Here is a 15,197-nt window from a genome sequence, read left to right as displayed (position 1 = left end):
AGCCAAGTGAATTGAGTGCTCTGTTGAGCTCCATAATAGTGTGATAGAAAAATTTTAAAGCTATTATTTAGCAAAGGGTAAAATTTAACATCAGGAGGGTCTAATAAACAAACTATTCATGTCTAATAAAAGTACTAGTTACAAAAAATTGACTCTTCCCAGATAAATCAATTTTATACTACCAAATAACTATTTCTAGATAAATAACCTTAGTGCACAGGGGAGCAATGATGAACAGGAGACTCTTCACTGCCTATTTTATCCAAGAGCTGTGTGGGGTGACTGCTTTTTCCCACTCTTGTAATCTGTAATGTAAGGCTTTGAATCACAAAAGAGGGGAATTTCATAATCCAGCATGTATGGAGCAAAACAGTCTCAAGGAATACAAAATTCAATCCCAGCAAAGAAGCAAGTGAAACACAATGCAAATGGCATCCAAAGCCACAGCAATCAGCACTAACTGGAGTACAAGGGAGCAGTCAGTGCCAGGCTCCTCTTTCACCTGTGGAGCACAGTTAGTTAATCCTTTAGTCACAGCCCCACAGTGACTCAGGAGACACAACGTTAATTCTATTTTTTTCACTACACACTTCCTCATACGTGACAGCATTTACGGCCCTTGATTTTCTTCCACATCCTGTTTCTGCTTTTTCATAGGTGAAGGAGCCATACTGGTTTCTCACCTCTCAGACATTCAGTTTCCAGAGGCTGAGGGCATAGATGAGCAAACACACTAAAGAAATGCTCTGAGATCCAGGATTCCTAATTACTTGGGCACTCTCTGCCCAGCCACAGCAAATGTTACTGTGCACACGAGGTGAGGCTGTGCTGACCGGCACCACACAAAGTCAAGCCCTGAATACTCCCCATACAGAGCTACAAAGACCTCCATCACACTTTTTCTGTTCCTAGAAATTGGAACATCAGCACAAGAGCATGATTCCCTCTGGCTTCTGGTTTTGGAGACACAAAAAGTTCACTGATGAGCAGCCTCAGCTCAACCACTGCACAGAAGAAAAACAAACACCTGACAGTGGTGATGAGTCCTTCTTCTCACTAATTAACAAGGCCTACAAGATTGGAATGCTCTTAGGATACAGATTTCCCTTCAGCATTCTGCAGCTGACAAAAGTGCAAAGGTTCTCTCATGGTTTGCAAACAAGAGATTTCTAGCATGGATTTCCCAAAGAGCTTTAATTCCGAGCAAAGTGTACAACAAAGTGAAATGAGGTGGAAAAAATTATGGCAAGAACACGACAAATAGAAAACAAGTCTCCAACATTTCCTCAGAAAGGTTAAATAATTAAAAAGAAAGTCCAGAAATTTTAAAGCACTAAAATTAGTACCACCAACATACCACGCTCAGTTTCATCTATCTTAAAAGCTGATTTGAAAGGCATCAGTGTTGCATTTGGTCTTACAAGGTGTGGTCAGAAACTTCTGACACAGGACAATCCAGTGTTTAATAATATGAATGGGATTTAGTTGCAATATTCTAACCAATAATTCTAATTGAAGACTCTGGTATGCTTTTCTGAATAATTAACACCTTACCTGTAACATAGGAACATTCACTGAAATAATTTTCTTTACAGTTATTCCAACCCTTTATCATCAGCCTCTAGCAGTCCAATGGTGAAGCTGAAAAACTCTTCAGTATTTTACTAATTGTTAATGTTTACACATGCTAAAAGTGGAATTTGTACTGTAAGGGGAGGCTCAGCTGCCAGCTGCAGTCCACAAAAGAACTGTTTAATAATACAGCCCACTTAGCAATGATAATAAGGGCCAGTGTTTTTAATTCACTCTCCCTGTCATAAATGTGAAATTACAGAATGATTGGTACTGTAATTAGAAGTTTTCCTGCATTTCATAATACATTATTAAAGATGCTGTCAGTCGTTTGATTTAAGTAATATGTCCTAATTTTTTTAACGTATCTGTTAACTACAGCATTAAAATACCAAAATAAAAAATACAAACTAGGAAATGGGAAGCTCTTTCCAGGAGGGTTTGGGACAGCTTGCTGCTCTTCAGCTCATCATTTCCTGCTGCCAGGAAATGTACATAATATCTTTGTTAAGCTTTTTTTCCCAGTGAACATTCCTTGTGTAACTTAGCACAACCAGTGTGGCACTGGACAACTGGAGGGAAAGTTACTTCCATCCACATGTGTACAAAGCAAATAATGATGTACCCCAAAGCATTAAAAATAACAAGAAAAGCTTCATAGTTTATTTATAGTTTAACTTTAAGAAAATAATTTTTCTAGTAACAACATTTGTCTCACTCAGCTGCCACCTTGCAATGTGGACAGAAAGTAAGAGAACTTTACATAGATGAACACCCCACAAGTCAGTTGAGTAAGAAAACAGGAACACCAAGACACTGAAAGCCGCCCCAAGAAATGGCTCCTCTAAATGCACCCTCCAGCCCAGAGCAGAGCCCTCTACAACTTGGAGCCAACAACCTCTGCATTCCTGCAGATCCCTGCACCAGACAGCCAAGGCTACCAACTGGAACCTGAATCCACACTCAAAAAACTTCCCCAAAAAACAACAAACCAAAAAAACCAAACAAACAAATCCCAGGAGGGAAAGTTGCTTGCAGGATTGAGGCCAAACAATGCTACTTGGCCTGTTTGTTGACACCTTTGCAGTCCTGACACAGGTAGAAGAGCCAAACTTTGCTCTCCTCTTTCCACACCTGAAGAACTCAAAGGAAAATGTTCATTGCCATTACGCACATAGTGCTCTTTACAACGTGAGAAGCCATGAACGTTTATGACTTCCTCTTTTGGGAGCACAAAGTTTTAAATCAGAAAAAACACGAGCTGTGTGGATTTTTCTCAAAAGGTTATTTAAGTATCCGCTGCTTCCTCATCTTCCAGAGCATCTACATGTTTATATTGTTTCCAAGCCTTTAAATTACATTGTTTGAGAATGGCTCCTAGTTGATTCCCGGGCCCCACTTCATACGTGTAAGGAAATTCTGTTCCTTGCTTTCTTTCGTACACTGAGTGCATGGTCTGCTCCCACAGAACAGGTGACACCACCTGCTTCACTAACAGCTTCTGAATGTGCTTTGAGTGCATGTACTTTTTGCCATCGACATTGGAATAAACACAGAGCAGCGGTTTCTGAATTTCAATTGATTTTAGGACTTCAGCCAGTGGCTCTACTGCTGGTTCCATAAGTCTGGTATGAAAAGCCCCACTGACTGGAAGCATTTTTGTACGTTTAAAATAATATTTTCGGGCATTCTCCTGCAAAAACTCCAAAGCCTATAAAAGAGAGAGAGAAGTGAGTCTTGCACAACAAAGGTTTTCTCAGTCACCCCACAAGAATAACCTCATCAGACTTACTGTAATAAAGGGACTCCTAACCCTACCAAACAACTGAACGCATGCCAGGAAAAAAAACCAAACCCACAGATCAAATACTTTTGTTTGGACAAACTAACGCCATACATAACACCCACAAAGAAGTGCAAAGTAAAAGTTTTTAAAAAGTGAAACGCTCAGTTCAACTGAAGGAATAGTTACTCTGAAGCAATACCTGTAAGTGTCCTGCAATGACTCTGCTGTCTGGAAACAAATAGTTTGAAACTGTGCACACGGGGTTCTCTATACCCAGCGATTCACAGTGTTTACGGGCTTCCAGGCAGGCAAATTTGTAATTTGCCTCTCGCCGGCCGACAACCGAGAGCATTCCACTGGGGACAGCTTCCGACGCCTTTTGCATGGCTTCGGCGCGCACTTTGACCGCGTACAGCGCTACGGAGAGAAACAGAGAGGCTGCGTAAATGCGAGCGCGGGCACCTGCGCGCAAGAAAGGGCAGTTGTTCATTCTCGTGAAACGTCAACGCTTTTAATGCCGTATTACACATGTTAAAGCGAACAGCGGGAGTAGAAAGTAATATTTGTCCTCTAATTAAAAATAAAAAGCGGGAGGGACACAGTGATAACAGGCAATGCTTTGGAAACGGCACGGGCCCGGGCCGGGAGATCCTAGCAGGGAGTTCCGCACGTCCTCCAGGCACCTTCGGCAAAGCCCAGGGCTCCAGCGAAGACCAGCGCCGCGAACTCCCCCACGCTGTAGCCGGCGGCCGCCACGCAGCGCTCCACGACCTGCGGGGACACAGAGCCGAGCGGCGCCTCAGCCGCACCGCGGGACAGGCCCGAGGCGCCGCCGCGCCCCCCGCCCGGCCCCCGCGCCCCACGCCGCTCACTTCAGGCTGCAGGTGGTTGAGCTTCTCCACGGCGGCCAGGGAGGCGACGAACACGGCGGGCTGGCAGTGCTGGGTGCGGTCCAGCGCGTCCCGCGGCCCCTCCAGGCAGAGGGAGAGCAGGTCGTAGCCCAGCACCTTCTCGGCCAGGCGGTACATGTCCCGCACGCCGGGATACTGCTGCAGCCCGCGGCACATCCCCACGAACTGGCTGCCCTGACCGGGGAAGAGCAGCACCGTGCCCTCCCGGGGGCATCGCCGCTCCCGCCTCGCCGCCGCCGCGCCCGGCTCCTCGGCCTCCACCGAACTCTGCAGGAGGTCGCTCAGGGTCGCCGCCCGGTCCCCAGCGCCGGGGCGGGAGCTGCCCCACCGCCGCGCAGCGCCGCGGAGGCCGCCGCGCCCGCTGCAGCCACCAAGCCGCCATAGCGCCGCGGCCCAGCCGCCCATGGCCGCCGCCCGGGAACGGGCGTTGCCACGGGAACGGGGCGGCCCCCGCCGGCAGCCGCCGCCGGGCCGGGCGCCGGCAGAGGGGACGGGAAGGGAAGGGAGGGAACGCGGGAGGCCGGTCGGGCCGCCCCAGCCGCCCTGCCGCTCGCCGCCCTCAGCCCCGCGCCGCCTCCGCCCGCCCAGCGCCGAGAGCCCGCCCCGGGGCGGGGGAGCCGCGCGGGCCCGGGGGCGGCGCTTCGCCGTGCCGGCAGAGCAGGCGCGACCGGCGACGGCGGCGGCGCGGCACGGGAGGAGGTAACCCCGGCGCTGCCCGCGGCACGGCTCGGGGAGGGACGGGACGGGGAGCCCGAGGGGCGGCGCGGCCCCCAGCGGGGCCCGGCTGCCTCGCCGGAGGGGCCGCCCGACCCCGGCCCGGCCCCCGCGGGGTCCCGGCGCTCCCGGAGCGCTGCCGCCGCCGGGACCCCGCCGCGCCCCGGGCGCGCTCGGCTCCCCCGCGGGTTGGCGGAGCGGGTTGAGGGGGGCGATCCTGCGCTGCTGCCGGCGACAGCCTCGTGCCGGCCAGCCGGGATCCCCCGGGCAGTGAGGGACCTGCGGTGCCGGATGGAGACGGGGACGGGGGGAGCGCTCACGGGCGGAGACGACTTGGGCAAGCGTTTAGCATTGAAAGTACTTTAAATAAAAAAACCCAACATACAGGCTAGGAAGCCTATTATTAATTTTTATCCGGCACACGAGTTTTTTCAGTGGTGCACAGCAGAAAGGCAGAACTCCTCTGGTCTCACAGGGACCGCCGGCACACTGGCTCTCCGCGCTCGGGACAAGTTTACAATCCGCTGTTTAACTAAAAGGATCTTCCTTCAGTGTCGCCGAGAAACATTTTTTTAATGGTGAAAGAAAGAGCTTTGGTTTCAATTCTGAGTTTTTGAAGGATGCTTATATATCACCCCAAAATGCACTGTGATATATTAGACCGTTCAACGGTAAGATTATTTTTTTAAAAAGCGAAAGTTGCTGTGCCGGAGTTGCAATTGTGTAACGACCGTGCATGAAGTAAGGTTATGAAACAGTATCAAGCATTGAGTTAGAGCGGCTCAGTAGAAGAGACTGTAAGTATAGCTTGGGAGAAGGAAAATGTGTCACAACAGCAGGAAATTATGTTGACTTTTTATTTGGGCCAGTTTGAAGGACCACGGTGAGCAGGTTTTCCTCATTTTTCTATCCTCTGTGCTAAGATGATTTCTTCCATTTGTGTCAGACTCCAGGTAAAATACCCAGAAGTGGGCGGCTCAAGTTAGCTGGAATACATAGGCAGTAACATATATGTCATATATATGACATATATGTGACCATACCCCAGCCCTGTAACATAACATACCCCTGTACCTGTAACATAAGTGTCAATGAGAAGAGATTGAGCAGTAAATGACAAATTCTCACAGCGAAGATCTTGCTCCAGTATGCATTTCAGTTCCCTGTATGTGAATAAATCATAGATTTACTTGCACAACTTGTGTTCTGCCATGTTAAAAGAAGTGTAACCTGCGGAGTGAGATTTTTTGTTTCCATCTGTACACCTTGCATTATAGTTTTCAATAAATACCGCATTTTTAAAAAATTCTAATACATATTATAAACATATATTATACACTTATTAGCTATTTATATTCTATTTTATAACCTTTATTGTTTGAATTGTCTTTATTACTTGAGATTAGATAGCAAAGATAGGCCTCCTTTCTTTTTTTTTTTTTTTTTTCTTTTGGTAGCTGTATTCTTTGTCATTGACTGTGATATAAATTTAGTTTTAGTGTTGCAGCTTCCCAGGACTTCAAACCACAACAAACATAAATAGTTTATCAATATAAACTAAGTATGTTATCTTTAATTTTTCAGACAGCTATCTTGGGAAGAACCCTTTTTCCTGGGGAAAATTTCCATGCTGCCTCTCAGACCTGGGCAGAGCCTTATTTTCTCTTAAAAAATGTATGGTAGAGGATGAGAGGGAGAGTATGTGTCTTGGGGACCCCCTTCCATATTATATCCCAGATAGACTTTGTCAGTCCATCTCCAAACACTGGGCACTGGGAACCCCAGGGCTGCCAGGGTGATTTAGCCCTGCTGGGAGATTTTTCTTTGTATTTTAATGTGATTTTTAAGTCCCATGCGATTGGGTAGCCAGCCCAAAGCTGCTACTAGCCAGAAATTTTATCAGCACAGGGGTATAAGAATGGAACTAGCCAGAAATTTTATCAGCACAGGGGTATAAGAAAATGGGATGAAAGCAGTTCTCTTTCCCTACCTTCCTTCTTCCTGCTGACAGAGTGTCCCAAGGAGGAAAAGGCACCTGTCTTTCAGAGACCTCCTCAAAGCAATGAAGTGATTTAGTTCATTTTTCACCAGCTGCTCTGTCAAGATATATCTAATCCCACCTACAGAGCACTCCATCCCTTTCTTTGGGTGCACAGTGTTTTTTCTAGAAAGAGGACACAGAAAATTTCTGTTAGTTTTCTCTTCCCATTATGCCACCATAAAAAAAAAAAAAAATAAACAGAGAGAAGCCCACTAGGCAGCAAGTTTAACTATTGGGTTTTTTCCCCTTTTCCTTTTACTTTATGTAGCTGGAACCAACTTTGGGTAAGTCAGATGTTTTGAATACCTAGAATAATATTCTAGGATGTAGGTAAAATTATTCTAACATGTATGTAAAGCAAAGTGGCCTAGTGCAGCCCTCATTGCACTGCTGAAACCACCTGAAGTCACACTAGGGCTAAACAGAAAAGGGGCAGCATGATGAAGAATATGTTGCAGGGCAGAGATAAGAAACGGAAAAGAAGTAAACAAATTAAGTGTGTGTGAGAAGAAAATATTTCCAACCTTGGTGGCTCTTAGAGGCAGGTATCTGCTGGGTATGCTGCAGATATCATTCGCAGACATCCAGCATTCTTCAGTATGAAAACAAGGGTGCAAGAATATTGTGCAACTCACCCTGGAGCTGGGATATCATGGGGAAAGTACTTATTATTTTTAGGTTGAGTAATATTGCTGCAGTCAGTGGGGCTGTGTTAGCAAGTCTGTGGTTGTAAGTTCTCACTGATTCATTTCAGATCTTCAGCTGTACACTGAAAGGAAGGCAGGGCTGATGAATCTCTGTGCTTACATTACTTAGAGAAAATGTACAGGCTGTTCCGTAAACATTGCACAGCTCTTGTACTGCACAGGTAAACAAAGACTGCAGCACCAGCCAGTGCATGGACACTCCAGTGCATCCTTGCCTTTTACTCATTCTCTTGCTGAAGATCTACATCAGGTAAACAGAGACAGACAGACCTAGCTTCTTCCATGCTGTTTTCTGAGTTACCATGCTTTTTATGGAAAGCTGATACTTAGTATTTGATTTCTTGAGAATGAAAAGGAACTCCCACTGCTGATGGACAGCTGTGGTCTTGCTGCAAGCACCTCTTGCTGCATGGTTTCATCTCTCCTTCCCCTTGCAAGACACAGTATTTTGCCATGCTTGGGAAATCCTGAGAGATACTACTGGAAAATAGAACACATAATTAGTAGAAATAGTAGTTAAAAGACTGGGACACCAACATTCGATTCCAGCCACTATGTTCAATCTCTTAATTTCTATTTCCTCCCCTTTGCTGTGCATGAGTGGCTTCACTTCTCTCAAAGTTTCTTTGTTTGTGCCTTCTCTGTTTCTATTTGCCTGCCTGGTTTTCTTTCTCTTAAGAATTATTTCAGTGTTCTTCCTCCAACAGGCGTGAGTGTACCATTTATTCACTAATGACTGCCACAGAGCAGTATTGTTTCAATTTTATAGTATTTAGCACTTTCAGCTCACAGAACACTTTCAGATTTTGTTCCCTGGGAGGAAGCTGACAGGACCCCTGACAAAGTCCAGTTGCTGAATGCTTCAAGGAAACCACCCATATATTGTTAACATCCAAATAAAGCATAAAGCCCTTTGGGTTCTTGCTTATAATTTTTTAAAAAATAGTACTTGGCAGCCACACTGGAGTTGCACGTATCAGCATGTGTACCTAAGCCTGGCCTCCCCTGTAGGCAAAGCAAAAGGGTTAAAAATTAGTGAGATCTTATTAACTTTCAATTTCTAACTTAACCTTTGGGAATTACTCATCTGAAGGCAGCCAAAGAGAATCACTGTGCTTGGAGCTCTTGCTTCCATCACATCTTGTTGCTCCTGCACATGGCAATTGCTTCACATCCTGGTAAAAGCAGAGCCTTTCACGCTGTCAGTGGGGATGACAAGAAGTGCACATGGCAGCTGACAGTCTGCTTCCTTGGGAAATAACAGCACAGATCTAAGTGCAGGAGAACAGGAGAACTCCTCTGCTCCACTTAAAATGCTTCCTCAAAAGTAGAATCCACTAGGCAGAAGTATGGCAGCAATGAGCCCTGCAAATTTTTCTTCCCACCCTTGTCCATCCTCCACCCAAGAAACAAATGATCCTGTCACAGCAGAGCACCACACTGTCCTCCCCTTTCTGCTTCTCCCCAGCCTCAGTTCTGAATTCTTCCCTGCTTGGTTTCTTTCACCCATTCAGTCTTTTGTTCTGTTTTTGACCTTGACTTGTATCTCTGATGACTCTGTCTGCTGCCTTTTTTGTGTATATTTCTATTAATTGCTGACTTCCCTCAAGCCCACAGCCCAGGCCTACTTGCCCTTTTTGTTTACCCCTCTCAACCTTTCTCATCCTGTGTGCCTTTACCAGCCCCTCCATGCTCAGTTTGCCTTCAAAACTGCTCTGCTTCTATCACCAGGATTTCTTTCGATCCTGTGCAAACTGCACTGTGGTCCCAGCCACTGAAATGTCACATTAAAGCTGTGTGGGCAGAGCCTTGAGTGCAGGGACAAAAACCATCATGCAAGAACTCCCTTGCTGCCCAATCTTACCCTGATATCCAAACAGAAATTCACTGGCTCAGAGCCGTGACAATGCAGTCTCCTCTGTGCCATTTCCTATTGGTTAGAGCACATCTGTCACAAATTGGATTTCCTCTTTCCCGCTCCTCATCCTGGCAGTCATGACTCTAGCAATAGAACTTTAAAATTCAGGGAAAGACAGCCAAGATAGTATCAATATGGCACTTTTCTCTGATAAGCATCTGAAAAGCTCATTGATCTAAAACTTGATTTTCTCTCCTGTGCCTTCTCGGTTGCTCTTCCCCACTGCTGCAATCTCTCATAATCTCTCCTGCTTAACAGATGAACAGGAATTTGGGTGTATTTGCCTACTGTATATTTGAAAAACATTTTTCAGTTCTGCCCTTTTTTTATTGTAGCTCTAATGTTTACATTTCAGTAAACTAAGCACAGCTCTTCTGTAGCATCTGGCTTTTGGCCAGAAAATCTGCAATGAAGCTTTTTCCTCCTTCATTGCTTGCTGGTTTTTCTGCTGCCTGTACCCTAAGTAAAGCAGCATGGCCTAGCAGAGCAAGGCATTACTTAGCCCTACTTCTGTAGGCAAATTTAATGGGCTTGGCAGCTACAATTACTGCAACTGATTGAATGCTTCATGAAGGAGCCAAAGGTGTACTCCCCATGTATCCAGATCGCCTTTCTCGTTTAGCAAAACATCGTTTAAGTACTTACCTTCTCATTGTCCTCCCTGGTGTTTGTTTTCCAAGGCAGCTTCTCAAGTGTCTGCTATTGATTCTCATCCCTCTGGCTCCCACTGAGCATCCTGCAGACATCATCTCACATTATTTTGCTTGAGCACAGGAAAGCACGTGCTCTTTTCTTCCTTGGCTCTGCCATTTCATTGAGGGAATGGGCTTTTTGGTGAATACAGAAATACACACTTCATACTACATTTAGTCATTTTCCGAGTACAGTTCATGTAACATCGAACTGTTTTACTCCTCTGCCACACTTATGGTAGAGGGTATTTCTATAGGTAAAATTCAGTAATCTTCATGCACTCAGCTGAGAGGGAAGTAAAGGCCCCACTTCCCACCAACTCCACCCTCCCCAGGGAGAGATTCCTTTACTAGTGTATTGGTACAAGATCCATTAATTTCAGCTGCAGTCTCTCAGTGACAACACAAGGCTGTGGATCAGATCTGACATGCCTATTTTTAAAATCTGTTAAAAAAGGAAACTTTTGCAGTTGCATTTTAAAAGTTCTCTGCCAATCAGTGTTTGGTTTTGTTTCAGGTTCACTGTCTCAATGGAAGTGGTACCAGCCTGGGCTCCAGCAGTAGGTTTCACACTCCTGCCACATGCAGGAGGACTTTTAGGAAGCAATATAACCAAAAGGGAAATCCCAACATGGTATGAAACTCTGCAGAAGCCATCCTGGTGTCCACCTAACTGGGTGTTTGCTCCTGTTTGGGGAACTCTCTATACATCTATGGGGTATGTTTTTCACACTGTGTTAAGGCACTGACCTGATCTCAAAGTTGCTTTTGGTATAATGCTGGACCAGGGGACTATGACTGTATTCCTGTGGCTGTATGTTTATAAGGAACTGTGTCAAGCTTCATGTTTAACAGGTAAAGACATGTTTTGGGAGATGTGTGTGGGTTTGATAGGACATTCTGTACGCAGAAGTATCCACATCAAAAGCAGGAGCTTGAAAAGCTGCCATTAATTTGCTTTCCTCATTCGTTCTGAGGGGAAGACCTGCCAAGCTGGAAACAGTGGAGCAAGGCAGCACTGGGATTTCTTCTAATTATGTCCTTCAGTAGTTTTAGGACAATTAAAGAAAAAAGGGGTGGGGGAAACTAGGAAAGAACTGTTCTAACAGAGCTCAATAATGCAAAGGATGAAACTGAATGCTAGGTCGGCACTCCTACATTCTCTCATTTTGGTTTAATTTTCTTTCCAGAAAAGCTTTGTAGTTTTTACAGCCTCATGTCCTGTTCCTCCCCATCAGTATTCTCTTTTCTTTCTCCTCATACAGACTGTACTTGTTAAGTTATTTAAGTGGAATACTCGTGTATTTAAAGAGTTAACATTTGAATGAGATCGTTACTGACCTGTGAGTAAAAACATGCCTTTTATCCAGCAGAAAAGAGCTGGGTGGCTTTCCCAACTTCCTTCAAGTTGATTGCACAATCTGTAACCCTCTGTCTGGATTCCTCACCACAAATCTGGGTAGCAGGTTAAATACCTTAAAAAAGTCCAGATTGTGACAGCTTATCAGTTATTTTAGTAATAGCAGAATCAGCGTATCCTAAGGTGGATGGTCTTGGTTATGTATTGTACATCCAGCCCAGTGAAAAGACCATACTTAGTCGCAGCCTTCTCTAATCCATCATGCACACACATTCCTTGAGTGACCAAGACATTTCATTCCTCCAGAATTTCTCAAATATAAGGAAAGCAACAAGTAACTAAAAGCAAGATTTAGTAAGCTTACCTGCCTTTCTTGACACTTAGATTTCTAGATTTGTACATCACAGTCTTGGTCTGAAGTTGAAGTTACAGATATTAACAAGTGCAAGTCCATGCTGTGCTCTGGAAATCACTTAGGGAACTGAAGTTTCAGATCCTTACTCTGCCCCAGCTTTCTTTGGTTTTCATTATTCCTTGCAATCAAACTGCCAAAATAGCAAAGCTGCATTGTTCAGCCCCTGTGAAAGTGACTAAAGGGCTCCTCCTGCTCCCCATACTCAGCTGTGCTTTGGGATCCCGCTCAATGCCATTCATTTCATCCACTTCAAAAGTGGGTTTTCATTTTTCTTAGATCTTTAAAATACCATGTCCCAGTACTAAAACCAAGTTTCTTCACTGTTTGCATCTTAGCCTTGTTTCCATTTCAACATAGCACTGTTTTTTAAGACTGAAATGTAGTAGGTTTTCTGCTCCTATGCACTTAAAAGTGAGAATTCTGGCATGAATGGAAATTTTTTTTCTCCCATGTTGTTATCCAGAGCAGCTGACCAAGCCTGTGCTGTCAGTTGCTTTGCCAAGAAGAGCCTGCAAATTCCAAATTCATCTAGACCCTGGCACTGAAGCTATTTCATTGATCAAGAATGTGTGGTAGCTTTAAACAGTGTAGTGAATGACACTTCCCCTTTGCTTTCTGCAGATACGGCTCCTACCTGGTGTGGAAGGAACTGGGGGGCTTCAATGAAAAGTCAGTGGTTCCTCTGGGTCTGTATGCAGGGAACCTGGCATTAAACTGGGCATGGACTCCAATATTTTTTGGAGCTCACAAAATGGGATGGGTAAGTGGAACACTAAGTTTCTGAACCAAAGGTTCCTACTCTTATTTACCAGGTATTAGCATGAAAGGTTTGTGTCACAATCTTTTCTCCCTGAGAATGGGTCTGAATACAAAATACAGCCTGCAGAACTTTGAAACATTCTCTTTAATCCATGCCTGCAGCCACCTGAGAGAACTTACAGATCTAGATCATCCTTAAATAGATAGATTTCAAGCAGCTTTCTGCCAGCCTTTGGTAAAGGCTTTGTGTGACTAGAAAACATACACATTTAAGCCTTATTGCAATTCCTAGGTCTTTCTGGCAAACAGCAGTGATAAGCAGTTTATTACAGCATTATTCAAGTGATCAATACCCCTTTTAGAAAAGACTCATTTTCTGCAGCTCTCTGAAGGGAAACAAGCTCAATTATTCTCATAAATAAGAATTGGTAATAAAAAATATTTATATTTACCTGGTTCTCTAGCTGTACATGCAATGCTGTAACAGGGAAAGACTCTGCAATCCATCACAGATTCATTCACACCTCATCTCTTCAGGTGACATGAACAAACTGGACAGGTTTGCTTGCTCCAAGTCACTCTGGGAAGTGTCTCACTGCCCACTAAACAGGGTATGAGTGAGAAAGACTTCATTCTCCCTCTCTGCTCCCAGCTGTAATGAATGACCTTTCTTGTACTTGTATTGTTTTATACTCAAGGTAGTTTGTAACTCAGCAGAAATCTATCATCTTTTTCTGCTGGCTGGTTTTCTGAGAAGGATTTAACTCACAGATGGATAGAACAGGTGCCAGAGCTAGGTGGAAAGAGTGACACATAGGATATGCAATGAGTTAAAACAACACTAACCACCTTCTGTGTTTCAGGGGTTGGTGACTCTCCTGCTTACAACTGGTACAGCAACAGCTACCACTGCTTCCTGGTATAACATCAACAAAACAGCAGCTTATTTGATGGTTCCTTATTTAGCTTGGCTAAGCTTGGCTTCTGCACTCAATTATCGGGTCTGGAAGGACAATCGCAACAAGAAGAAACCTGAATAAGCAGTTTTCAGCCAAAACCATTTTTTCCCACAATAATTTTTTATATAAAGTTATGGCCTTATTTTATTTTTAGCTGAACTACTTCTGCCATTACTTTGGTAATTACAAGTTGACAAAACAAATACAACTTTATTAGGCAAGCCACAAAGGAGTGTATGCCTGACTGGGTTTTATAGCAAACTAAAAGAAAGTCTTAATTGAAAAGTGGTAAGTGCCATATTAGAGTATTATATGTTACATGACAACAGCATTTTAACTGTTACCAGAAGAAAGCAGGAACCAAACTGGCTTATGTTCAGAGGAAGAAATCCAGCCACACACTAACAGAGTTTCCAGAAAGGTGTTCTTAACAGTGAGAGGCTTGACTGTGGCCTGAATCTTTTATATTTACCACTAGGCACAGTGCCTTTGTGCTATGATGTGTCCCACTACAGCCACAAGATTATTTGTCTGTTGGCCATTGTACTCTGGAAACATTTAAGACTCTTTTTAACAATTCATGCCTTCCTACTTTGAAGAACTGTACATGCATTCAGCTAAATGCATTAAACTACATGTAAACTTAATAACCATGTTTCTTACTGGTATTGTTGTACATTGTTTTGAGCAGAAAGTGAAGGCAGCAGAAAGCTACAGCCTCAAAGACAACCTCTTCATCTCTTCTCCTCACTATTGCAATGGCCAAGACAAACCAGGAAATTCAGAGTACCTGTAAAGAAACTGAGAACCCAGTTATACAAGATTTCTTTAATCAAATTTAAGTAAGGAGCCATAACCAGTTTGGGTTCCCCTTAGCAGGAGGCCAGCACGGTGTGAGTGTCACTCCTGGCTGTACAACCCTGCTCTCCCTTCTGCCCCACCTGCACAGCAACTGGATTTTCCCAAGTTTATTTCTCCATCCTGTGCTCCAGTCAGTGGAACAAAGCAGGTTCCTGCATATCAGCCTGAAATAGCCTCAAATACTCCTTTATGTTCCTGATCATGAGGGATAACATGCTGCACGTTTGCAAAGTTTGAAGCAAGGTTTAGAGCACTTATAAAATTTTGAAACTGTACTTTCCTCTCAAGCACATCCTAACTTCTGCAAACTAGCTTAAATAATTACTATCCATACAATATATATGTCATGACAGACAGCAGAATTTTTTGCAGCTTGCACGTAAAATTCCAAAATTTCAGCCAAGTGACTCTGATTTGAGGAAAGATTAAGAATGATTAATTTCAAATGGGCACCCCACTGCCAAACACCTCTCTATTAGGCCCTAAACTTTGAAGTCCAAAG

The 15,197-nt window shown here is 44.4% G+C and overlaps 2 protein-coding genes across 5 annotated transcripts in view; one reads left to right on the top strand and one right to left on the bottom strand.

Moving 5' to 3' along the window:
* The window catches only part of TSPO (translocator protein), a 357,420-nt gene extending 343,357 nt beyond the window's left edge, over nucleotides 1-14,063 (top strand). Inside the window, exons 1-4 of one of the 4 annotated variants that reach the window (XM_066319625.1) lie at nucleotides 4,840-4,968; nucleotides 10,859-11,059; nucleotides 12,738-12,876; nucleotides 13,739-14,063. In XM_066319625.1, the coding sequence (XP_066175722.1) occupies nucleotides 10,872-11,059; nucleotides 12,738-12,876; nucleotides 13,739-13,915 (504 nt within the window). In that variant the 5' untranslated portion in view covers nucleotides 4,840-4,968; nucleotides 10,859-10,871 and the 3' untranslated portion in view covers nucleotides 13,916-14,063. Of the gene's footprint in view, nucleotides 1-4,839; nucleotides 4,969-5,344; nucleotides 5,562-7,842; nucleotides 7,982-10,858; nucleotides 11,060-12,737; nucleotides 12,877-13,738 lie in introns of those variants that run through there. The other 3 variants (XM_066319624.1, XM_066319623.1, XM_066319626.1) reach the window with 3 other exon arrangements.
* MCAT (malonyl-CoA-acyl carrier protein transacylase) lies at nucleotides 2,214-4,839 on the bottom strand. Its single transcript, XM_066319622.1, has 4 exons — nucleotides 4,231-4,839; nucleotides 4,042-4,129; nucleotides 3,558-3,775; nucleotides 2,214-3,283 (listed from the first exon to the last, which is right to left on the bottom strand). The coding sequence occupies exons 1-4, from the start codon at nucleotides 4,672-4,674 to the stop codon at nucleotides 2,861-2,863; spliced, it is 1,173 nt and encodes a 390-aa protein (XP_066175719.1). The 5' UTR covers nucleotides 4,675-4,839; the 3' UTR covers nucleotides 2,214-2,860.
* Nucleotides 14,064-15,197: the final 1,134 nt, after the last annotated feature.

This window comes from Sylvia atricapilla, chromosome 5 (assembly GCF_009819655.1).
Source record: "Sylvia atricapilla isolate bSylAtr1 chromosome 5, bSylAtr1.pri, whole genome shotgun sequence".
Classification (NCBI taxonomy): domain Eukaryota; kingdom Metazoa; phylum Chordata; class Aves; order Passeriformes; family Sylviidae; genus Sylvia; species Sylvia atricapilla.
This window is presented reverse-complemented; position numbering and strand designations above follow the sequence as displayed.